This window comes from Sus scrofa, chromosome 1 (genome assembly GCF_054392235.1).
Source record: "Sus scrofa isolate SSC_HxYL_T2T_F1_AM1 chromosome 1, Sscrofa_HxYL_maternal_Yorkshire_Landrace_v2.0, whole genome shotgun sequence".
Lineage (NCBI taxonomy): Eukaryota > Metazoa > Chordata > Mammalia > Artiodactyla > Suidae > Sus > Sus scrofa.
This window is the reverse complement of record NC_139383.1, coordinates 52,439,829-52,466,550: the sequence shown is the minus strand read 5'-3', so window position 1 is coordinate 52,466,550 and position 26,722 is coordinate 52,439,829. Positions and strand designations below refer to the sequence as shown.

Sequence of the window (26,722 nt, the reverse complement as noted above, 5' to 3'; positions counted from 1 at the left end):
AAAAACAAAAAAATCTCACTAAAAATATCAAATGGGACCTAATTAAACTTAAAAGCTTTTGCACAGTGATGGAAAACATCAACAAAACAAAAAGACAATCTAATGAATGGGAGAAAATATTTGCAAATGATATGTCTCATAAGGGGGTTAATATCCAAAGTATATACTGAGTTCAGATAATTCAATATCAAAAAACAGTCTGATTAAAAAAATGGGCAGAAGACCTGAATACATATTTTTCCAAAGAAGACATACAGATGGCCAACAAGTCCGCTATGATGTCACTAATCATCAGAGAAATACAAACTGAAACTACCACAAGATATCACCTCACACCTGTCAGAATGGCCATCATCAAAAAGATCACCAAAATAACAAATGTTAGTGTGGATATGAAGATAAAAGAACCCTTGCACACTGTTGGTAGGAGTGTAAGTTGACGCAGTCACTCTGGAAAACATTATGGGGGTTCCTCAAAACACTAAAAGTAGAACTACTATACATCCAGCAGTTCCACCTGGGTATTTATTCAAAGTAAATGAAATCACTAATTTGAAAAGACATCTGCACCCCAATGTTCATAGCTTCCTTCTTTTATAATACTCTCACCTCACTGCAATCCTTCTTTAAGACTTGGTCCTCCTTTAGATGTTCTACTGCCTATTCTTTCTCTTCTCTCTCTTTTCTCCTCAAATGTCAGTAGTCCCTAACCCTATCTCCCTACATTCTTCTCCCAACAGCTTTCTAAAATCTCATTATCCATCACTTCTACAATGGAAACTGTGGACCCTCCTCCTCTCTCTCCCTAAACTCAAACAGGTTATATGCTCACCTGTGCATCTTGTCTCTCCCTAGAACAGGGTCAAGCATCTTTGCTTGGTCATAGTCACATCTGCTCGAAACCTTGAAAACTTGGATTCTTCTCTTGTCCACCAAAAACAGACCCAGGGCTCAGACCTAGCCATCCCCCACCCCACACACACCTCTAAACTCTCTGCTGCTTCCCCTTCCTTCATATCTCCAGAGCTGACACATCAGGCCAGGCCCTTTTCATGCTATGACACTGTACCACTCAAGACACTAACTCTGTGGCCGTGGAGCAAATATTTAAAAAATACATAACAGATTTTTTGTGAATAGTTTTTTAAGTGTATTATCTTGTGCTTTGGAAATCTATATTAAGGCTGCCATGTGCAAAGGGACTTTGGACCAACAACAAACCAAAAAAAAAAAAAAATTCAGGTAACTGCCTTTAACCTTTTTTGGAGGAAAAAAGAATGCTCTCTCATTAATGACAATTGTGAATTATGGTACCCACACTTGAATTAGAGGAATATTCTGTTTTCACCAGCACAATGTGATAGTTTCTTGACTATTCTTGTTTATGGTTGTCTAGGCTACCTCATTCGGTGCCATCTATAAACTTATTTTTATTATCCACTTCCTGCCCCGAAGCCTGGAATGAAACTCCATACCCACAAGCTCTGGAAAACAGCTCTCAGAGCAGCATGACCCAACTAGTTTGGGAACAGTAATTTATAAAGTAACTCATCACATCCAACACTGGGGGCAAAAGCTCGGGATCCATGTAAGGGAATCCTTCCTGCTATAGCGAACTTCCACTTTCAGTGGAGTAGCTACTATTCCCTTCCACCGGGTCACTGGAACATGGTCCCACCAAACTGGTGGCCTGAATGACTATGCAGAAGTCAACGTGACTTACTGTATAGCACAGGAAAATCTACTCAAGAGCTTGTAATAACCTAGATGGGAAAAAAGAATGGATATATTTATATGTACGACTGATTCACACTGCTGTACATCTGAAACTAACACAGCATGGTAAGTCAACTATACTCCAATAAAATTACGTTTAAAAAAAAAGTCAACATGATTGGCACAAATGTGAACTGCATACTTTTTTCTTTTCTTGTGTGTCCTCCATCCTATGGGGGCAAGGTTGGCAGGGCCATCTCAGGGTGCAGCTGGTTCCTCTGTGCTGATTCTAAGCCAGCTTTTTGTGTATCTACCCTTGGTAGATCTTAAATAATCTCATCTGGCTTTCTTCTTGGGAAAAGAAAACTCAGATGCCTATTTGAATGTTCGAGCCTGGTAAAAATGTTGCTCCTGAACAAAGTGATTGTCATTTCTTCTAGTCATCAAGGGCCACACCAGCAAGAGCAGATGCTTCCTGGGTTCAAGACCTTATCTTGAAGACTATACATGGGTTCCCCCAAAGTCATCTGCACTGCCATCCAACATCCTTGCCTTTTCCATTTCATGGAGCAGAAGAGAACTGCTCTGGATTTAATCACCAGGTGCCATAAACTTAAAACTAATTTAATCTCTCCTGGTAATTCTTTAGCCTGACTTCCCACCTAGCTTGAAAGTTAGTCGGTAGTCTTAAGGAAATAGATCCAGAGTACCTTAGGGATTGCAATGAACACGCATTCTTACACTTACTGACTTTATCTTCACTCTGAAGTGCAACTCGCTAGTTGAAGAAAAAGAGCCATTTTCCACATGTCTGGAGAAAGTCGATCAAATGGGAAGGAGTATTTCCAAAGTGTTCCCAGGACATGGCATGAAGTGGGCACTCAAATACTGAATGAATGAAAGAGAGAAAGAATGAATGAATTCGAGGCCCCATGGAAGGCTGGGTATAATATCTCCCCTCCATGTATTAGAATAAAGAAAGTGAACAATAGTAGAAATTTAGAATATACACTGAACATAAACAGGCATTTCATTTAATTTTAAAAAATGTGATTTACATTATCTTTCTTAAGCCATTCTGGGGAGAAGAAAAGAACATCCCCAAACAGTATTTTGAAGCAGCATTGGTTTCTTCTATTTTTAAAAATAGTTTGGAGCAAATTAAACATACTCAGAATTTTTTATTACCTTGAACATTTCTTTTAATTAGTTTACTTACTGCTCTTTGGAAATTATTGTGATTAGTGGGAACTCCTGAGTATGGTCTTTGTGGCAGATGCACTGAACAGAATGTCCACCTGCCTGGGCAGCTCTGAAGTTTCCCAAGGGATCAGGAGAGCTGGTGGTCAGCAGTTGTCTATACAGTAAACAGACTTGAGCCTGTAAATCCCTTCAATAGGCGTGGTAGCTAAACGCTGCCGGAGAAGGGCCAGCCTTTGCTTCTATCCTGTCAACTCAGAAAACAGCAAACTAATATCCTCCTGGAGTAACAGTTCCTTGAGAAGATAGGCTATCTTATATCTGCCCAGTCTCTGTAGCTCCTAGTCAGGCCCTTACACAGAGCAGGAAGTCAGGTTATCAAATGAACACTGAAGAATTATGTTCTAACTTTACAAATCAGAAAGCTGAGAAATGTATCCAATGACCCAAAACATGGGAGAAGAATCCAAATTCTCAATTCTGTCCAGCCCTAGAGTTGTTCAGGTATGAGGGAAAACAGAGAAAAGGGAGCCCTAAACTTGGTACCCACTCCATAAAAGATTATGAGAATAGCTTTCACGAAGCCTACACTTTAGAAAAATTCCCAACTAGGAAAGAAGACAGACCCCCTGCCTATGATTTCTATCTCATATGCACTTCTCTGACAACTTACATTTTGGGTCCATGCTTTAGTTTCCAATTAAATGGGAAAACTGCAGCTCCCTGTTGCCAAATTATAGATCTATTTCTTGGCTCACTGAATAAGGAAACTGCTAACCACTGTAACAGTCCATGTGATAATTTTTTAATGGAAGTATAGTTGACATCCAATATTATGTTAGTTTCAGGTGTACGACATAGCGATTTGACAATCAATACATTATGACATGATCACCATACTTTTAGTAACCATTTGTCATCAAAATTATTACAGTATTATTTGTCATTTTTCATTTTTACATTATAGTTGGTTTACAATGTTGTGCCAATTTGTGCTGCACAGCAAAATGACCCAGTCATACACACATACACACACACACACACACATACTTTTTTTCATATCATCCCCATCATGTTCTATTCCAAGAGACTGGACATAGTTCCCTGTGCTACACAGCAGAACCCCAGTGCTATTAAAGTATTATTGACTATATTCTTTATGCTGTATATTACATCCTCAGACATTTATTTTATAACTAGAAGTTTGTATCTCTTAATCCCCTTCATCTATTTCACCCGACTGACTCCCCTCCCTTCTGGAAACCACCTTTGCTCCTCCATATCTATAAATATGTTTCTACTTTGTGTTGTTTGTTTTGTTTAGATTCCATATATAAGTGATACCATACAGTATTTGTCTTTCTGCTTGACTTACTCATTTACCATAATACCCTCTAGGTCTACCCATGTTGTTGCAAATGGAAAAATTTCATTCTTTTTTATGGCTGAGTGATATTCCAGTGCACATCTGTACCACATCCTCTTTATCCATTCATCTATTGAGGGGTATATGACAAATATTTTAGGTTAACTGATATTTAAATCTATGTTACAAACATATTTAGACTTCTTTCGTGTGCCTTTTTCTATAATAATTTCATCAGGAATAAAAATCGCTTCTAACTTATTTCTCAGCTAGGTACAGTAGTCAACTTCAAAAATCAAAAGTATAATCTTTTAAAAATTATTTACTGAATACTGAAGTATTCCCAGACTTCAGAAACAAGAGGCAGATACTAGAAAACTTCCGACATATATTAAAGCTTCACTCTGTTATTTCCTAAGAAACCTGAGCCTAACTAAAACTTCAAGAAAAGTGGAGTTCTCTAACCCTCACATCCTTCTAGAGGCCTCAGCTAATTACTGCAGGGCGATGTGTAAATGAGGTGGCCTGGTCTGCTTATGTAGGACATTCTTAGAGCTTGTAAGCAATTACAGGCTTAGCGCATCTCTTGATTAAGAGCAGACAGCTTTAAGAGGAAGAGAAATCAAGTTATACAATGTGGTACAAAGAATTGAGGAGAAACCTCCATCCAGAAATATAATGCATAGAGAAGGGAGAAAAAACTAGGAGTAGTTTAACTGGGGGGAAAGATGATGGGAAAAATGAGAGAGAAAAAGGAAGAAATACCAAGGAAAATGTGTATATGGGTGGGAAGCGAGAAATATGGCAGCTAAATGGAAGGTATTTATATTAGCACGAAGAACACATGAGAATTCTATTAGTTTAAAAAAGAAAATGCTATAAAATCAGTTGGGAGAAAATAGTGCTACATTCAGCCATTATAAAATGTAAAGAAAGCAATTGCTGCTATTTTAAAATAAAGCTTAGGTATTCCTGCAATGAAAGTATAAATTAGAAATTTAATGTTCCGAGGAAATGGTATCAAGATATTATTATGGCAACTTGGGTCGTCAATACAAGTTGCTCCATAATTTAAACTAGCAGAACTTTAGGAAATTCCTGTGGGGGAAAAAAAGTTATAACCTTCATATAGTCCCACTGGTAGCAATAAACTAGGTGAATTTTGATTAAAAACAAAGGATAAAAATCTGGGCTGTATGCCAAAGGAGATAAAAAAGAAGAGGGTACTTCAGTTTCTTAAGACACAAATTGTTTGTGATGAATTAGCTAAACAACCCAATTAGAAAGTAATGCAAGAATGTAATTAAGGGCTAAAATGCATGGTCCAAATAATAAAAGCTATAGGAGGTAAAAAAAGGTAAGGAAATAAGCCAGAGCTATTAAGAAAAGCTTTATGGAAAAATTAAAACTTGGGCTGGTTAGAATTTGGAGACAGAGAAACAAACATTTCTAATACTATAAAGTTACACATAATTCTCTGATACTAGCTATAAGGGATTTTAACTATCACTCATGTTTTCAACAATATTCACTGGACATATACTATATTGCTAAGTGTTATACCAGACCCCAAAGCAGCTTTTTATTTTTTATTTTTTTCTTTTTACAGTTGCACCTGTGGCAAACGGAAGTTCCCGGACTAGGGGTCGAATCAGAGCTGTAGCTGCCGGCCTATACCACAGCCTCGGCAACGCTGGATCCAAGCTACATCTGCTACCTGCACCTTAGCTTGAGGCAACACTGGAACCTTAACCCGCTGAATGAGGCCAGGGATCAAATCTGCATCCTCACTGATACTTTGTTGTGTTCTTAAACCATTAAGCCACAATGGGAAGTCCAAAGCAGCTTTTTAAATTATGCTATGCAAGGGATAGGAGGGGCCCTGGGCCCAATGGCACCATCCACAATCAAGACATAGTGGTTAAGAACATGGGCTCTTAGCCGACCTGCCCGGTTCAAAGCGCTGTTCCGCTTTTACTTCAGTGGCTGACTGTGGATGGGTTACTGAACCTCTCCCAACTTCAGCATTCTGATCCGTCAGAATGAGGGGATGATATTAATAGGATCTCTTAGGTTTGTTTTGAAATCGAAAGAGTTCATGCGTGTAAAGCATTTAGAACAATATCCAGCATATAAGCAATAATTAAAATGACTACTGCTGATGGTAAATAGTCTTCTTTCCTATAACTCATCTTCGCTTGCTCTACCCCTTTATATTTCCTTCAAATTAATGTCCAGTCTCCCTTCTTATATTCCTGCTAAACTACTTGAATACATGGCCTATACTGGCTGATTCCTTTCTCAGTGAACAGCATTCTGGTTTCTGCCCAAACACTTCATTCACTGATGGCTTCCACCTTGCCAGATCCAGTGGTCACTCTTTGGTCCTTATCTTACCAACCCACTGTCTACATTTCATAGTTGACTGTTTTTTTTTTTTTGAAACTCTCTGAATACCCTTGTTTTCCATGACCACGTGATCAATTTTTGTCTGGTGTTTTCCTTTTGTCTTGCTGTCTATCCCATTTTACTCCCCATTTTCTCTGCTCACCCCTTACATGTTGCTAATTCACAGACTTCCATCCTTGAGCTACTGCCCTCTCTCTTTTACATGCTCTTCATAGGATTTCAACTGTTGTTTGCACTAATAGGGCTTTTAAATACTTGTCCTCAGGTGCCAGACCATACATGGTTACAAGTCCCACAGTCACCGAAAGCTCAGCATCTCCAAAACAAACTCATGGTATCACCCCAGCATTCCCCGCAGCTCAGTGCTCCACCTGTATTCTAGATCTCAGTTAACAGCCCCACTATCCAGCCAACCACCCAAACCAGGAATCTGGAAGTAATAAATCCATCCCTCATCTTCTTCTTCACTATTGACATCGTCTTTAATACATGTCGTCTATCACTGTATTTTCTTTTCCATCTTTACTACCACCACGCCAGTCCAAGTCCTAATTATTTCTTGCCTTGGTTGGAACAACGGTTTTTCAATGGTTCTCCCACCTCTCATTTGTCCCCTTCAAGCTCTCAGTCATAGAGCTAGCAGAGGGGACAATCTAAAATGGAAATTCAATGACACTGCTACCTATATAAACCCACCTACCTCATAAACTGCCCATCGCCTACAGGGTAACATCCTGGACCTTGACCTAGCAGCACAGTTCTCCATAACATTATCTCTATGTTTCTGTCCAGTTTAATGGCTACCCACCATGCTAACCATGATTATATGCATAGATATTGTATACATATAAAACATTATGATACACTGATGCAATATCATTATTCTGGTTTACAGATTAAGTGGATGGTATTGGAAGCAACTTGCTCATAGTCATCAAATCAGTAAACTTGATAACTGAATCCAAATATAATCATATTCCCCAAGGAATCTTCTTGAGGTCAAGGTCCACATCATTCCCTTTTTGGAACCACCAGCATCTAGTATATGCAATGGTATGCACAATGACTCTAAGGTATTAATCTGAATTGACTGTTAAAAAAGAGAGAGAAATTATAACATGGAAATTAGAAAAAAAAATCTTCCTGCCATTGACTGAAGAAGGAATAGAATTTCTAGAGTTACCTCACAGGTACTAGAAAGTAAGGAACATTATGACTAAGTCTGTAAAAAGGATATTTCTTCATATATATTTAAATTTGAATATTTTTCCAAATATGATTAAAAACCCCATGCTATCTTTTTATTTTCAATTGCATTTTATTCATAGGTCATATTTACTTTTAGAGGAGCCAAAGTAAGGTAAATGTAAATATTTGCACCAACAAGTTCTCTGCTGGAGTACAGTGTGTATGGAATACGTGTGTGCATATATAGAGAGATAAACATACACATAACAGAAAACGCGCAAACCAGTTTTGGGTTTACAAATAGATGATTTCAATAACATTTAGGAAGCTCACTATTTAGACAAGCTGATAACAAAGGATCAAAAGGATTATTACCTAAAAACTCTGAGACCTGTCAAAGAATTTTTTAAATTATGAAAAAATGCAGTTGTGTGGCCAATCGGTCTCCCAGGTTGAAACCAAATAAAGCTTCAAACAGCATACTTGAGATGGCTGAAATAAAAGGAAATGAAAATGAAAACATCTACCAATCATTAAACATAAGTGGAAGCTCTGGCTGTCCATCAACTGGACTTCAAGCAGCTTCATACCACCAGGCTGGGATAAAACACGCACTGCCAAAATAGCTATTTGCAATTAAAAATTAAAACTGGCACCACTTCTTCCCAGGCAATTATCAAAAGACTGATGGCTACCTTCCTTGTTTACAGTGCTTCCTGTATCAAGACTTCATGCCGTTTTGAAATATTCCTTTCTTATGTTTCATTTCTCTTAGGCCATAATATACCCAATACTAATATCTTCACACTGTCAACATTTCTAATTGTAATGTGACCCTCAAATACTATAGCATTGTTTAAACTTCTGAAAACAGATTGATTTGAAGGGTACATGGAGTAATTAATATTCCTAGATTAGCAGGGTATAAAGCAGTAAAATTTGTATAAGGCCTCTCTATATTTAAGGAATGCAAGAACAAAAATAAAATGCAAACATCGATTTCTATTGACAGAGACTTAATTCCAAACAGAATATAATGTTGTAAATAATAAAGTCACACATCAGCTCCATTTCAGTCCTCGCACTGGGAACGGCCAAGAGAGTAAAATTCCATCTTCCACCAGGAAACCAGTAGTGTATTTTGGAGATGTGGGGTATCAGTAAGTGAATAAGTCCGTATGCATGAGGCATCGTCTATGTGGCAAACACTGCCCTGGGTACTGGTGATACAGCAGAGAACAAGACAGAGAGAGTACCTGCCTTTAAGAAACTGGGTAGAGATGGTAAACAGATTTATCCTCCAAAGAGAGGAGTGACATGTCCTGTTTAACTCTCTAGAAAGACCCCTTTGGCTACTCTGTGACCCATGGACCTCACCAGGATGGAAGAGTTAATGCGTACATTAGGAGGTGGCCCTAATGCAGCTGAGGAAGGGAAATGATGAAAGGATCGGAGCACTTACTCCACACACTCCTTCCCCTTATGATGGTGTCCTAGACTCTGAACCACCGTATCCTCCACCATGGGACAGGGGTGGGGGAGTTAGGGAGGCTGGATCACAGACACTATTGCACCCACTTCACAGGTAAGATTTGGAGACCGGAGAGGGAGAAGTAACTTATTCCAAGTTGTGAAGCAAATCAGTGGGAAAGGTGGAAGCAAAGCAAAGATTCCTGCTTCTAGCCCCAGACCTTTCTTCCCTAAATGAATCATCAGTATCTTCAGCCTCAGTTCACTCTGCAATCCTTTATGGAAGGCTTCCAAGGAAAGTTATTTACTTACTCATTAAGCAGGCAATTATGGAGAGTTTACTAAACACAGAGCACCTGACTAGGTGCTCGGGATTCAGGGATAACAGGAGATTTTGTGTATGAGAAGTCCACCGTCTTGTGGGAAAGACAGACCAAGAAGCTCACAAGGACTACACAGCAGGGAAAGCACCATGATAATGGTGGTCCCACATGCCCAGGAGACGCAGATTATTCTGGCAGCGGGCAGATGTGCCCAAGAAGAATCAATCCTTCAATTGTGTTTTGAAGAAACAGCAGGGGTGGGATAGCCAGTGGACAAGGAGTGGGAAAAATCCAAAACAGCCTGAGAAAGCACGGCGTGCAGCAGGACACACAGGACGGAGCTTTTCAGTGTTGCTGGAGTTCAGGAAGTGTATCAGAAATGGGACAAGAAAGATGGATAGAGGCCATGTCATGAAGGGTCTTGTGAGCTGTTCCAAAGAATCGGGGCTTAAATGACACTGCTGCTCCACTTTTCCAACTCTTAGCTATCCTCAGTGCACTTAGATGCCATTCATGACACCATTCCAAAGAAGCTGTTTCAGCAAAGGCCATCAGTGACCTCCTTCATGACCAGCCTATGAAATCTTAACATACCTTTCCTAGTTCTTGCCGCAGCCCTGAAAACTGCTGCTCACCGTCCCCCTCCTGTCTACATCTTCCTTGGCTTTTAACTAGTCACTTGTCAAAACTCAGCTCATGTTTCACTTCCTCTTTGAAGCCTGTGCTGGCTTTTCTGCCTCTGTCTCCACTTCCTCCTCTTTCATGGTCACCTCTATAACAGCCTCGTTTCACTCTCGTTTACAAGCTTGTATGCATCACAGGCTGGAGTCCTTTCCCTTCTTGAGAGTGGCTCCTTTGCCTTATTAATTTGGGAACTAGCAGAATGTAGACACTCAAATGTTTACAGACCAATCGATGAATGAATGGATAAGTAGATGGTGATGGGTCATGGAAAGATTATAGGTAGGAGAATGGTATAAGACTTGCAGTTTAGGAAAAGCACTATGGTGTCAGAGCAGAAAGCTGGAAGACTGAGAACAGAAGCCGGATGATTAAGCAGGAAAACATTAAAAATAATCCAACGGAGATATATGAAGAAATAGGCAGAGTAGCAGTAGCAAAGGAGAGGAGGGGATGGATTTGAAAAATATTTAGAGAATAAACACACAGAATTCAATGATCATTTGGATGGCCAATGGGAGCAAGCCTGAGAAAAATAAAGGCATCAAGGATGACTTCCATGTTCCTAGCTTTGGTGACTGGATCACTGGATTACCTCTTCTAGCTTAAAATGTCCACACTTTCTGATCCACTGCATTAGGCCAGACAAAGACACTTTGGACAAGGTGACGAGTTACAAGTATCTGCTGCACTATGTCCTTTAATGTTTCTCAGAAACACATTTGCTGCATCAATCCACATTTATATATGGAGCCCATCATGTTTTTCTCCACTGGCACCATTATACTTCTAAACTTTTCCCAAAAAAAGAGGAGGGTCTTAAAAATGGACAAAACAACATTCAAAAAACTATGTTACCTCATATTTGAATAGCTCCTCTATTAAACTAAAAAAACAGCTGAAAACAGGAAACCACAAAACATGGCTGGTCTGGTGGCTCCTAAAAAATAGTAAAGGAACAGATGTTCCTAACCTCCACTAAGTTATAAGGATTGGAAGAAAGTATTTGCAGCAGGTCATCTCTTGTTTTGGCCAGCCATCTCCTCAGATGGCTGGGATATATATACACTTGAAACTATGTTTTATACCATTAAGATACCATAATAATAATGGGATTTTTGCATTTTAATAGAAATTTTTCTTTACCTGAAACATAATTTTAAACATACTTTTCTTGCTTCTTGGCAATGAAAACACGGGTCGACCAAGTAAATCCATCCCTGAAATATCTCATTAATCACAGTGCACTTGTTCTTGGCAAGAACCTTAATGTGCTACAAAAACTGTTATTAAAGTAAGATTTGGGGATTCCCAGGCTGGCAAGAAATTAGTTAGACTGCTTTAGAAATTGTTTTCCCATTATTTCCTTTATTATTAATGGTCTTGTTAGACATATAGCTCAAAGTAACTTTCCCTTATGAATTTACAATGTAAAGACCAGCTGTTCTAAAGCTTATTTAAAATCATAAGAAGCAACTGCCAAAGATGGCCTGTCCCCCAGAGTCAGGTGTAGTTGTGCAGAATCCTCTCCCAAAGACAGTACTGTCCATTCCCTTTGTGCTACTGTGGGTCTAGCACCCCCTATCCAATTGCTCAAGCATTACAGTTTCAGACTTTAGAAAGGAGAAACACAAAACTTCACAACAGCACATAGTATTGACAAGTACATAATGTATTGTGTATCTACCACTAAAAAATACTGGTTGACCGATAAAGCCTGGTGAGTAAAGAATTATTGAGACTTGAACTTCTTGAAAAATTACTTGTCAAAAAATTTCAATTCTCTAAGTCCAGAAAAACCTGTTAAACACCAACATATTGAAAAGAAAATGTTGCAGTTCAAAAAATCCTCCATGTTCAAGGGCAACACCTGGGAGATAAAAAGCATGAGTACCAATCAAGAGTTGTCTCTAAACCCTTTCTGAATATACAGTACATAAAATTACCAAAAATCAAATGCCACTAAATAGCATCACAGGGTAAGATCAAAGCTATGAATATTCTGAGCATACTCTTATAAAAATCATTTTCCATACAGTATACACTTTGCTGCCAAACTGAGCACAGCTCACTATTGCTAAATGTTTTAGGAGATCCTGAGAGGTCAAAATAATTTATCAGGCTCATTTGGTAGCAGGGCCAATTATATATCAACTCAGAGGGGATGATGAAAAGTATCAGTAGTGTTTTTCTACGTCTAACATTTACTACAGTAAGCACATTTAATTCAATGTGAATTTGACATGCAGTATACCTTTTGATGTAATAATGATGTTACACAAGTTCTCCTGTGTGTACACTGTAAGATGGAAAGTTGGCTGGAATATTCCACCTAATGCTACATGTTCACATCAATCTGGGACTGTAAAATTTTCCAGACACCAGAGCCCCGGATTGTAGACTCCACCAATTTCCTGACTTCTACATGGTCAAATTCCAGGTTCACCTATTTACAAAACCAGCCTCTTCGTCCATGTTATTTCAAAAGACGTTTTGAAATTGATGCCAGTTCTCCATCCCAGGTGAGAGGTATGTTTGGATGACATGCCTTGTTTCTAAAAGAAACCTAATGCATGTGTTCAAAACCTATTTTACTAGAAAACAAGGAACTTATCATTGAGTGCCTACTGGCCTTCTATGGCTGATGTCTTTATATTTCACTGAAACACAAAGAAGCAGAAAAAGGGAACTAAAAAGAGAGGAGAAAAAAAAAAGAGGAAAATTTTAAAAGTTAGAAGGTAAGGGCATAAAAAACTACCTTAAAATGTCCAGATAAACCTAATTCCTAAGAGGAGACTGAATGAATGGACTTTGTGGGGAAAACAGTAGTAAACTTTAAAGCCACTGAAAGGTTTTAAATGCCTAAGGGAAAAATAAACATTTGCTTCCAATCATTTTCTCATTAAGCATTCTCTGCTACATGGCGAGGGCTTACTTAACACACCCACCCTTTGACTCAGAGCCACCTATGCCTGCTTAACCCCGCTGCCTGATCTGCGTCCCAGGCGGCCGGCGCGTCCGAGCCTTTGCCCTCGCACCTGGCCCGCGCCCCTGTGCGCCAGTCTTCCCGCTCCTCGGAGCATCCTCTCGCGTTGCCCTGCTCGCCTCTTCTAGACCCTGGCTACCTCTGTAGCAGGAAGGACCACAGGAACCTACAGATTTTCCGTTAGCGGTGGTTGAGGTGGCGGTGAGGCGTGCTTCCGGGCGCACTTGAAACCTAGCTTCTCCCCCTACTAAGTAGCAGTTTCTCCGGCTCCGCCCTGGGGACCGAGGACTCAGGCCTCAGTCTCTCCTCTCCCCACCCCGTCTACCCCGCCATCACCTCCTAACCTCTCCGACACCCACTCCCCAGTCCTAAGCCGGCGCACGGGCCTCCTTCTGCCTTTCCCAGCTCCCGGGCGCCCTCCTCGGTTGGAAAGGACGTATCTCGGGACCTAATCACTCCCAATTATCCGCGCAACCTGAGTCTCACGCCTGCCGGGCTGCCCCCTGGGGTGCCTAGAGCGTCGGGGCAGCAGACTGAGTGCGCTGGGGGTAAGTCTCGGTCCACAAAGGCAGGAGAGGTGGGGCTGAGGGAGGTGGAAGGCTCTAGGAGGAAGACCATAAACACGTGCAAAGAAATAAAAGCCACCACGTGCGCGCGCGAGTGTGTACGCGCGTGCGAGTGTGCACGCGCGCGCCCGGCCAGGGCGTCGGCGCCGAGCGTCCCGGGGGACCAGGCGGAAAGGGTCCCCGCCGCGGCAGTGGCGGGGGGCACGTGGGGGGCGCGGGTACTCACACGAACGCGTGGTAGACGAACGCCCAGCCGCGGGGTCTCTCCAACACGTTGTACAGGTAGTTCTGCACCCGCCGGTACTTGACGTTGCGCCGGCAGCTCTGGCCGCTGCTGTAGGAGAGCGGCTTCCCCAGCAGGCTCATCCGGGCGCCCTGCTTGCCCCGCCGGCTCTCCCTCAGGCCGCCGCCGCCGCCGAGCGCGGCCGCGCGGGTGCCCAGCAGCAGCAGCCCGTCGCCCCTGGCGGCCGCCGAGTTCAGCAGCGCCCGGGCCCGGCCCGACTCCACATCCTTCATGCCGCCGCCCGGGCGCCCCCCGCCCGCCGCCGCCGCGCCGCTCCTCACCCAGAGCCCGGCGGCGCCGCCCTCCTCTCCGCCCGCGTGGTGGCGGGGCATGGCATCACCGCGGGCACCGTGAGGGGGGCGCCAGCGCCGGCGGCGGGGGCCGCGGCCTCATGCGCGCCGAAGGCTTTCGAGGAGGCAGCCGCGGCCGACGGGGCGCCCGGCAGCCCGCGACTTGCGAGCCGGGGGCGGGGAAGCGGCCGCCGGCGCGGCGGAGGGGGCGCGCGGAGGAGGCGAGGAGTCTCAGCTTCTGGCAGCCTGTAGCGCCGAATGCGAAATCGGGACCTGTTGGGGCGTCACTCTGAGAGGGTGTCTCCGGCTCCCTCCGTTCGCGCGGCGGGCGCGTTCTCCTCGCCAAGTGCCCCCAGGGCTGCGCGGGCAGCTCCCCGCGCGCACGCCCGGCCCCGGCCCCGGCTCTCTCCTAGTCCTCCGCTCCACACGCTGGAGGGGACTGGGCTCCGAAGCCCCTCTCCCAGGAGGCGGAGTTTGGTGTTTTCTCCCCGGGGCTTTGGAGCGGTCCAGAAGGTGAAGCCCCTCGTGTGCCCTGCGGCGAAGCAGGAGCTGCCTGGCGCTGTTTATTCCCGCCGCTACGCCACCGCACCCACAGGTCCTGCCGTCCTTCCGCGAGGGGTGTGAGCGGGAGCAGTCCTGCCCTGCCCCTCGGCTTCCTGCCAGTCCCCGCGCGCGCGCGAGTCCCCGCGTTCAGAGTGCAGACCCCCTAGGATACAACTGCCGAGCCGGCGAGGCGGGCACCGGGCATCTCCTCGCAGCTCACTCCGGCTTGCGGGTTGGGACTTTCCATCCCAGCCTCAGACGGCAGTCCGCGAGTCGCTGGACATCCTTCTCCGCCGGGGGTGGAGTGTGGGGAGGGCGTAGAAACTCCAGAGTGGCTCCTCCGAGGTTGACGAGTGGCCCTGGGGCTGCGCCTGACAGCCTCGCGAAGCAAGGAGATGACAAACCGGGTTCCCTCCGTTAAGAAATTTTCATTTAAACCCGAGCAAGTTATTAAACGGTGAAGTCTCGGCAGTGGCGGCCGCAGCCGCGGTGTTTGGGAGAGAAATCGTGGAGGATGGAGAGCCCAGGACGCTGGCTGCGCAGGGTCCCCACTTCACCCCTATCAGCAGTTACTTCCGCGGTGAAAGCCCTGTGGCGAGGAATGGCTGACTGGGTCTCCCACCACCTCTAACACTAGGGCGGGCCCCTCAAAGCCCCAAGCCTCTGGGGAGGACGCAGGCCACGGTGCCCCTAGCTGCGGCCTCTGGCCTTCAGTAAGACTGTGTTAAAAACCATAAGCCGCTAAACATCCCAGTTAGCGTGGGAAAACTGAAAGGAAGCCAGACGTGAGAACTTATTCCGACAAAGTGGAAACCACCCCCTCACCCAATATTAAAGTAAAGATCACCAAGTTAAACAGAGGGAAGTACTAAGGTTCCACCACAAAGCCAGAGCAGATGGTTCCAAGGTACTGAGTCCATGAGCCTTTTCCTTCCAGAAGCTTAAAACCGAGGCAAAAGTCTTATTTCAGCTGACTCCACCCCTGAGAGAGAGATGCTCTCCCAAGTCCCTTGTGTCCTCACACCCGCGGTCGCTGCAGCTTCTTTCTGCCTCTGGCAGTAGCTGCACTTAAACGCTCTGCCCTGACTTTTTATTGTTAGTGCTCTGATTCTAACAGCCCTCTTGCCGGTTCCAGGCCACCAGCGTGTCCCGCTTCCATCTCTACGTTTCCCCTAGCCTCTTGGCGGCGGGCGCTAGTTCCGAGCCGCTCCAAGCAGCCGGCAGCGGCGCCACGTGACGGCCTAGCGCCAGAACCTAAAGTCTCCCTGTCCCGTTATTCACTCCGCACCCACGCGCAGCGGAGGTAGGTGCGAGAAATGCTGCCCAGTGCCCTGCCTTTCCAGGCAGACGCAGAGAGCGCCCTGGAGCTAGCGCTCTGGTCCCAGAGCCGTGCAGGGCCAGGGGCCAGGGCGGGGGGAATTTGATCAAGCTATATTTAGCTTCCTCGCGGAGTTTCTGTGCAGGGACTTTCAGGGTGAAAGATCTAGAGGATTAAGATGACTCGTGTGCACGCTTTAAACGTGAAAAGCTTGGCTTTTCTGCAGGCGAGAAAATGAAGACCTTTTCCTCTTAACCAAGTGGTTTTCCTTCTAGCAAACTTTGACCGGCACCACTGCAAAGGTCAGGTCACTTCCCCTCTCACTGTTGCAGCAGCGGGGCCCAGCCTGCAGGCAGGAAGTTTCAGGAAGGCAGAACTGGGACAATTTCGCAGAAAGAGCCAGTTGTCTAATTTCCCCAAAATTAGAGACAAACGGCAGAGGAGACCTGCCCGAGCGTTCACAGGTGGTTAGTATGAGGGTCCCTAGGAACCCAGAAATCTTGACTTCCAGTTTTGTATCTCTTCTGCGGAGCGGTGGTTCCACATCCTTTACAAAGTATGCACAAAAGAGCACAAGCATTTATTTCAATGTCTCTGCCTACCACCTTAGGAAAAAGGGTTTTAGCTGCAAGCCCTAATACCCTGCCTTCCCATGCACATGCTCAGAAGAAAAGGCCAAGAGATAACTATAAAGTCTCTGCACCTGACTCTGTAGCATCTAGCATCCTTCACTACCAGCTGACTTCCCTCACAAGACAGGAATTAACTGCGGGGAAAACAAAGTGTTGTGATCAAGCTTTTTCTGTCATTGTGCTTTTGAACACAGATGTTGCTAGGACATTGCTGTTCATTCTTTTTGGGGAAATATTACAGCCTAATATCAGAAGAGAGAGTGGCATAGCACAAAGAGGAAAACAGTATACTAGTGTATATTCTGAGCATAATAATTACATTTGAGCATTATAACTAGGTATAAAGGTAAAAGAAAACTGCCCTTTTCCAAGGCAGATGTTTATTTCTAGTGTAGACCATGTGAGGTGCTTGGCCTTCCTCATCCTTTGGAGATTGATGTGTTTTTAACAGTCTGAAATTTATGAGCTTGGAAACTTTGATTCTCTGACGGTCTACCTGGAGATGGTTCCAGTTGAAAATAGTTCCTAGAAATATTTTATTTCAGCGAGTTTTCTAACTCATTATATTTTTCATCTGAAGGGTACTTTAAAATAGTAATATGGAAAATTCTGTACAAGAGCTAGAGCTGTCCAGGAAAGACTTTTAAGGCAGAATAACTAGATATGAGTTGGTTTCACAAAATGTCAGTGACCCTATTGCACTCCCCCTTTCCTCTCTATGCCTCTCCAGCTTCCCATTTGCCCCATCCCCACCACCTCAATATACCCTCCCATCTGTTCAACTAGTGAGTGGTATAAATGCTATTATTTCATGATGTGGATGCATTTTGATCCACTGTGAGATGCTGGGTCAACCAGAGACAAATAGAATCTTCAAAATTTAGAGCAAATTGGAAATTTGCAGATGAAGGTCCATTGTTGGCTGATGTTCAGTGACTTGCCTTGGAGGTAGAAATGAAGTCCCCTCCTCTTGAGTAGAATGCCCTTTAAGCTCTGCCACACTTTCCCTTTGCTTTTATTTCCCTCTTATCAGATAATAACCAAACCCACAAGCATAGCAACCATCATTGTGTTTCTTGGGCATCTTATTATAACCAGCGATTCAGTGAATATATTTACTTCCTCTTATGATTTTAAATGTATCAGCATTATGTTACTAGAGTATCATTTTTAGTCAATCAAGGATTCTTGTCTGAGAGATGTGATGCTAATATGTTCTCAGTATGTTTCACTAACAAGCAGAAATGAGAGAACCCAGGGCCACACCAGAGATGATATGAGCCTGGCCAGGGATCCCAGCCCTGCCCACAGGGATGAGGCATGGCCCTTTCAGAACAGCCTCTGCTCTGAGGATACAGAAAGGGTATAGGTGTGAGTGGACATGGATGTGAAGAGGCTGGTGGGGGAGCAGGGAGATATTGGGAAAAGGGCTCAAAAATCTCACCATTTTCATCCAGCAACTATCAAAATGTATTTTTCTAGGAATTGCTGGAATAATGTGCTGATCACCATTGTCAAAACAAAATAGTAGCAAATATTTAGCATGTGCTTACTTTGCAGGAGGCACTGTGATTTACAGGAATTATTTCACTTAATTCTGACAATAGCCTCATAAGTAGGCACTGCAGTCATATCCAGTTTATGGGGGAATATACTTACGTATGGGCAAGTTAAAATTTTTTCAAAACTGATGAGCAGTTGAGTCATAACTCAAACTTTCAGGTATTTAATGTAAAAATGAAACAAAATCCAAAGAAACAAAAAACAAAACCAGATTTTTAACTACTAAACTCTATTAGCTTTTGAAATAAAAAGCTTTAGCCTATTATTGTGTTAGTATTGTTGATAGTCTTTCTTTCCAAAAGAGAAGTGTTGGAAAGTTTCTAATAGTTGTTGTAAAAGCAGGGTTGGGTGTTCTATTCTAAACACAGAAATAGCCTCAATATTCCACTTCACTTTTCCTGCAGAAATAAGGGCTTCCCTGAAAAGGTACTTTTTTTTTTTTTTTGGTGTTGAAAATGTTAAACATCCCAAATCTTGTAATATCAATGTCTTGGAATTATGTTTCCATTTTTAGCTTTTTCTTAATACCACCTTCAATTTTATTCATAAAACCCTGTTTATTATAATGGCACCATTGTCTTTCTTTCAGCCAACCACTTAAACACTTCTTTCTGGAAGTATTTAATAGAATACAGTTATTTGATCTTCTTAAGATACATATAGTTAGGAACTGTCCAAAGAGGTTGATACAGAAGGAAAACCTCTCCTTTGAGTGTCTGAGAAAATTCTGTTATAATTCTGTGCCCCCTAGTGGTACTGACATTTTACCATAACTTTTTCAAAGAGGAGTTAAGAAAGCATCCTTTATGAAACTTCCCAAAACTATGCATCTCTTCAGCAAGCGATCATTCATCATCAGGGCTGTGCTAGTTGGCCTGAGTGCAGGGAGGAAAAACAGTCTTGATTCTTATGTGCCTGGGCTGGCAGGGGAGATGGATGAATAGGCAAGCAATTCTAATGTGAACTCACAGAGGTTTGCACAGGATGTGAAAGAAGCTGCAGAGGGTTTCCTAAAAAATGTAATAGCTGCACTAAGTCTTTAGGAAGAGCTGAGCTTCATTGAAGACATTAGGGCAGGGTATTCAAGGAGAAAATACTTGCAAAATCATGAAGGCTTGAGAGCTACTCCGTCTTTGAGAATGACAAGTGGTTAGATGCCACTGAGCTTCTAAAGGTGTTTTTGAAGGTATGAGCATAAGGAAGGGGAGAGAAGGAAGGCTGGGGCTTCAGGGCTTAAGGTCTCACCTGAAACTTGGCATCATATTCTGACTTGAGTAGGGTGTCACTAAAGAATACTAAGCAAGAAACTACTTGTTCCTATTTCCACTTGCTGGAAAACCCTTGATATTAGTTCTGGTTAATGAAAAAGAAAAAGAAAAAGCATGACTTGGGCCCCTGTCCATGGTACACACTGTTCCAAGCTGGGGATTCAGATATGCTGTGTCTGTGGTGGAGGGTAGTGATGGCTACCAGCCCATGGACACGTGTCAAGCCAAACTCGTTTTCTGGTCTGAGTCTCTGGATGGATGGTGGTGGTATTCACTGAACTAGGAACTGGAGCAGCCGTCTAGGGAGGAGGATGATGGTGAGTTCAACTTCACTTTGAGCACGGCGGTGTGCCTGCAGAGACAGCCCGGTGGAAATGCCCAGTTGAATTGTATGGGTCTGCAGCTCCAAGTAGAGCTAGGAATCAAAATTTGAGAATCAAAAATTAAAAAATTAAAAAAAGAAATTTAAAAAAAATGGAGTTCACATTGTGGCTCAACAGTTAGCCAATGCGAGTAACATCCCTGAGGACACGGGTTTGATCCCTGGCCTCTCTCAGTGGGTTAAGGATCTGGCATTGACGTGATCTGTGTGGTAGGTCATAGACGCATCTAGGATCTGGCGTTGTTGTGGCTGTGGTGTAGGCTGGAGGCTGCAGCTCCAACTGGATGCCTAGCCTGGGAACCTCCATATGCTGTCGGTGCGGCCCTAAAAAGACAAAAAGACCAAAAAAAAAAAAGAAGAAATTAGAAAAATTCAAGAATCACTAGCATATATGATGAAAATGATGAGTTGGGATCAGATTGCCTGGGAAAATATGTAGATTGGCTTAAAGAAAGAAGAGGTCCAGGACCCCAGCCTGGAGGCCCTGAGCATTTGGGGAATCGGAAAAGGATGGAGAAGGGGAGGCTGAAATAGAGAAAGCTGAGGAACCACGGAGGGCCACTGCCTCAACAGCCACAAAAGAAGCTTCGGACAGGGATAGTTTGAGATAAGGATTTTGGATTTGGCAACAAAGAAGCTGTTAGAAGAAGTTGCTTCTGGCTTTTGTTTTCTTACAGTATTGTAGAGACAGAAATGAGGTCAGAGTGGGCAGGAAAGCATTCAGAGGTAAAGTAGTGAAGATACACAATTCCAGGGGGTAGGGGAAGTAGCAGCAGGCAGAGGATTGGGATTTGAGGAAAGTTCTGAACATGACACTATACTGACTCACGAGACTCGCGTGGCAGCCACATTCACAGGTCCCTTGGCTGAGTCGAAACTGCAGTCTGGACAATATTTCAGTGCCAGCTGTGAGGTCTGAGATTACTCAGTACTCATTACTCAGTACTGGAAAGCATTTTTAATAAAAACTATCACTTTTCATTTCTAACATTTCCCCCAAAGCTGAATTTAATACATACACATTTTTCATGTTTAGTTTTTCCTGGAAGGAAGCTGTATGTTGGATAAATGGTAGCTTTTTGTTTGATTTTATTTATAGTGAAAGGCTGCAAAACTGACCAGATCATTTAGGAAAAACTATGTATAGGATATCAATTAAATATTCAACACAATTTTCAGGCAGTGGTGCTGAGGGCCAAGGCAAATGCTTGGAATCTCTCAGATGGGTCAGAAATTGACAGGGATGGGGCAGCCAAGTTCCTGGAGTTTGTTCTTCTCTTCTTTATATGAGGCTTCTGAATAAAATTATGCTAACATAAAGGCTGGTAAAATGGTTTTTGAAACCAGTGAATTAAAGACGAGTCCTACTTGTTGGGTCCTGCTTTCTGCCTTTCTGAGCCATGGCTACAAAATGGAAGAATCACAGCCCATGGGGCAAAGTGTGAGGTCAAGGTCAGCCAGAGCTGATGGCCTGTGGTTCCAGCCTTCCTGAGGTCTGCAGCTGAGTGGCTGGGATGCCCTGGGCTGTGCAAAGGGTTAGGGCCAAAATGCTGTAAAGAGACATGGGATCTTGTGTAGGAATCTTGAAAGTAAAAAAGAGTTAATCTGTGTGAGAGGCGAGTGTCCTGAAAAACACAGGGAAAGTGGGATTGCAACCAAATTGTTGTTGTTTTTTTCTTACATTTTTTTGCTACTGTGGTGTAAAATTTTGATGAGATACAATATAAGGTCAATGAAAACAATGCATGTTTTCAAAGTTGGGGGGTTTTGTTTTTGCTTGTTACTTTGTATGTGAAATTGAGGCATTTTGAGAAAAAGAGGGACAAAGTTGAAAATCGTTCTAAGGAAGAGGATACTTCCTGCTGTGGATAGGAAGATTAAAAATGAGGAAGAAACCAGGGGCCATAAGACCCAATGTTGTTTTGGATGATGAGAATCAAAGGTGGACCAATAACAATCAATAAGTTACTTACTTTTTTTTTTTTTTAAGCTGGAAGGACTTTTATTTATTTATTTATTTGAATTGTTTTATTGAATGACTTATGATTTCATGTTAGTTTCAGGTGTACAGCACAGCAATTTAGTTATATTGTTTTTTAGATTCTTTTCCCTTGTAGGTTATTAAAAAATATGGATTATAGTTCCCTATGTGTAGGTGCTTGTGGGTAGCCTAGTCTATAAACTTTTTTTTTTCTCGTTATCTTCTGTCATGTTCCATCACAGTGATTGAATACAGTTCCCTGTGCTATACAGCAGGACCTCATTGCTTATCCACTCCAAATGCAATAGTTTGCATCAACTAACACCAAACTCCCAGTTCATCCCACTCCTCTCCACCGGCCAGTGATCTATTTTATAGATAGTAGTGTGGCCAATGCAGTACTTTTAAACTGCTCAGGATTTGGAGTCAGAAAAAATCTTCTATGTTATGGGATCCCAATTCTTGGCTATGTCACTGAATTTCTCTGTCTTCATTTCTTTCCTGTTTAAAAGGAGATAATAATATCCTAATCAGTGGGCTTTTGTGAGGATTAAATGAAGTAGTTGCTGTAAGGCCCTTGCATAGCTCTGACACAGAGTTAGTTTCAGTAAACACTAACCACTGCTGCTAACGTTCATGCATTTCAAGACTTAACTCAGGTTCAACTTGTGATTTAACTTGCAATTTGAAAATAATAGCTGATGGATTTTCTGAAACATTAGCTTCTGTGATTTTTAATATTAACTGAAATTTAGCAGACACACAAAAATAATAGAAACATGATCTTGTAAAAGCAATATGGTTTTTATGGGTAAACCTTCAGATAACCCAGAAGTGAAAGTTTGTTTTGCAGATGATAGCTTTCAGCAAACTCTTTGTGAAGTTTCAAAATGAATGAAAATGACCAAATCTGATAATATGCCAGGTTACGCATTCGTATTTTATTTAATAATATTTTATTAAAGTTGCTAGATATAATTAAACAAAATAAACCTTAGCATATATAGCTTTGAATATGATTATACTTCTAATAAAAATATTCAAGTGGTAATGGGTGTTTAATCCTTTCACTGTAAAATATATGTGAGGTTTTAGCTATGTCTAAAATATATGTGAGGTTTTAGCTATGTCTAAAATATATGTGAGGTTTTAGATATGTCTAAAATATATGTCTGGTGATAGGTATATTTGTCACTCTAGAATATCTGTGAATTTATGAATCTGAAGTTTTTCTGGATGATAGAGGTTTGAAAATTTGGTGAAAGTCTTAGAAAAAGTCTTAAAATCATACTTATATTTTTGCATACAACTTCTAGGGTTCACAGGTACCCTAAAACAATTCTTAAAACCTGGAGTTTATGGATCCCAGATTGTGAGGCCCTGGACTGCATTCTTAAAGAATGGATTTTGCAAGGGTTCTCTGGAGGCTGTCTTCAGGGTGCTTTGTATTGGATGTAGGAGGGTAATTGGAGTAGCAGAAACTTACTCAACCTCCCTGGAATAACCAATTCTTTTTCTTAGGCTATCGTTAGGAATATCCTGATAACATAGACTTTTCAGTGTTTGGATATTTTAAATCAAAGAGTATGGGGTGTGTGTGTGTGTGTGTGTGTGTGTGTGTGTATGTGTATCTTAGTGTATGTATATATAAACACACACACACACACACACACACATATATATATATATTTTTTTGGCTGTGGCACAGCATGCAGAAGTTCCTCAGCTAGGGATAGAACCCACATCACAGCAGTGACCCAAGCCACAAGTGACAATGCTGAGTCTTTAACCCACTAGGCCATCAGGGAACTCCTGAATATATATATGTTAAAATAATTGCAATCCAATGCTTTAAAATATTGCCTATCAACACAAACACCCACTAAGAATCATCTACTCATGGAATGCAAGGGAGGATTATGGGCCCACCCAGAGCTTCAGCTCTGGAAAATTGACCACAGTCATTTCTGTACTTAAATTCCTTTACTGCTGAATAACACCCTGGCATGGGAAAAACTTCAGCTTTGTTCTTGACAGTCACCTCCAGGGATTAAAATCTTGACCTTGTGTCTCCAAAGCTTCGCATTACCAGTTTACCAGCCTCCGCATCTCTGGATGCCTACCTACTCACCCACCTGAACCTCTGGATCATCTTGGCTGTAGCATTCCTTAATGGTGTTGTTTTTTAAAAAATATTTTTCAAGTTATTTTATGAGGCCAGTGTAAAATCATCACCTTAATTGCACCATATTATTAAAATAAAATTATAGGATAAACAACAGTGTCCTACCATATAGCACTGGGAACTATATTCAATATCCTGTAATAAACCATATTATAGGATACTGAGTATAAATGAAATATATTTTACTTTATAAATAATATAAAATTTTACACCATCTCTTTCATAAACAGAGATATCCACATTCTAAGAAAAATAGTACTGTGTGAATACAGCCACATAAGAAAATCTATATATCAATTTCAAGTGGGATTTACTAAAAAATGCAGGGGTGGATTAGCATTCAAAAGTAAATTAGATCCTAAAGCAAAAGAAATAAAAGCAAAAATAAACAAATGGGATCTAATTAAACTTAAATGCTTTTACATACCAAAGGAAACCATTGACAAAATCAAAGGACAACCTGCTAAATGGGAGAAAATATTGGCAAGTGATATGTCTCACAAAGCATTAATATCCAACATGTGTAAATAGCTCATAAAACTCAACATCAGAAAGACCAAACCACCCAATTAAAAAATGGGCAAAAGACCTGAATAGACATTTTTCTGAAGAAGACATATGGATGGCCAACAGGCACATTTTAAGATGCTCAATGTCACTAGTCAACAGAGAAATGCAAATCAAAACCATAATGAGATATCACCTCATACCTGTCAAAATGGCTGTCATCAAAAAGAACACAAACAAATCTGGTGAGGATGTGGAGAAAAGGAAAGTCTCATACACTGTTGGTAGGAATGTAAATTGTGGAGCCACTTGGGAAAACAGTATGGAGGTTTCTCAAAAAGCTGAAAATAGAACTATCATATGACCCAGTAATTCCACTTGTGGGTACATACCTGAAACCTAAAAAAAAAAAAACCCCACTACTTTGAAAAGATAATGCACCCTAATGTTCAGAGCAGCTCCTGTTTACAATAGTGAAGACATGGGAGCAACCTAAGTGGCCATCAGCAGGAATAGATAAAGAAGATGTGATATATATAAAGATGTGAGCAGTGGAATACTACTCAGCCATTAAAAAGAATGAAAAATTGCCATTTGCAGAAATGTGAATGGACTTGGAGGGTACAAGCTATTATATATAAAATAAATGGCAAGAATATATTGTACAACATAGGGGAATATAGCAAATATTTTATAATAACTGTAAATGGAATACAAGCTTTAAGAATTGTGAATCAATATATTGTACACCTGTTAATACATACTGTATAGCAGCTATATTTCAATAAAAAAGGTAAAGTAAACCATACAAATCATCTCATCAGCAAAAAAAGATATGATCATCTAGAATAAATGTTAACATTTTAAATAAAATTCAACATCTATGTATTAATGAGAACAAAAAATTCTTAGCAAGATAGTAAATGTAAGCAACCTCCTTAATCAGATGAAGCTTTTGAAAATGAACCTATAGCAAAGATCATCATATATATATACACACACAATATATATATATGATATATATGCTATATGTGATATATACACAAAATATTCTATATACACCTATGGATAGATATATATGATAGCTTCCTACTGCAAGATATACAGCATAAGGCTTCAATAAAGTAATTACTGCCTGGACCCATAGGTGGGTCTTTCAGTGCTCAGTTCTACAGTGGTTAGCTGGGTCATGGCTAATAATCCTGAATTTAGAGAAGACCCGTATCTCATTCTCATATTGAGAATTTACTCATTCATCTATTCTTCAGTTCATTTAACACTTGTTAATGAGGCCTACACGTATGAAAATTCTAGAACAGATACTATCTCTGTGTAAGGCAGACGGCACTTTAATATTTTGAAAGTTTTAAATCCTTTTTAGAGTGGAGTTTTATACATAACATAGAATGATAGATTATCTAAAACTACATAATATAGAATGATAGAAAAATTATCTAAATTTGACAATCTAAGGCCACTAATACACCTTTTGATTATGCATTTATCCATGCATTCTTATGTCAGTGGTAACCTTGCCCCTGGGGGCATACTTGCATCCCCTAGACATTTTTGGTAGGCATGGTGCAGATGAATTGGAGGTTGCGGGGAAGCATTACTACTGGGGATCAGGGGGCAGGGGCCAGGGATGCCTATAAACATCCTACAACACACAGGACGATCCCTGCAATGAAGAGTCGCCCTTCCCAAATGCCAGCAGTGCTAAGGTGGAGAAACCTGCTTTATTTTGTTTTATTTATTTATTTATTTTTGTCTTTTTAGGGCCGCACCTGTGGCATATGGAGGTTCCCAGGCTAGAGGTCCAAACAGAGCTGTAGCTGTCGGCCTATGCCAGAGCTACAGCAACT

The 26,722-nt window shown here is 41.8% G+C and overlaps 1 protein-coding gene and 1 long non-coding RNA gene across 6 annotated transcripts in view; one reads left to right on the top strand and one right to left on the bottom strand.

The window, feature by feature from the left end:
- The window catches only part of KCNQ5 (potassium voltage-gated channel subfamily Q member 5), a 504,676-nt gene extending 489,605 nt beyond the window's left edge, over nucleotides 1-15,071 (bottom strand). For 3 of the 5 annotated variants that reach the window (XM_003480275.5, XM_003480277.5, XM_003480276.5), the window contains exon 1: nucleotides 14,132-15,071. In XM_003480275.5, coding sequence (XP_003480323.1) covers nucleotides 14,132-14,520 — 389 coding nt within the window. In that variant the 5' untranslated portion in view covers nucleotides 14,521-15,071. Of the gene's footprint in view, nucleotides 1-2,463; nucleotides 2,605-14,131 lie in introns of those variants that run through there. The other 2 variants (XM_084959151.1, XM_084959122.1) reach the window with 2 other exon arrangements.
- The window catches only part of LOC106508874 (uncharacterized), a 206,202-nt gene continuing 193,550 nt past the window's right edge, over nucleotides 14,071-26,722 (top strand). The window contains 1 exon segment of the long non-coding RNA NR_201404.1: nucleotides 14,071-14,187. This is a non-coding gene — a long non-coding RNA (uncharacterized LOC106508874).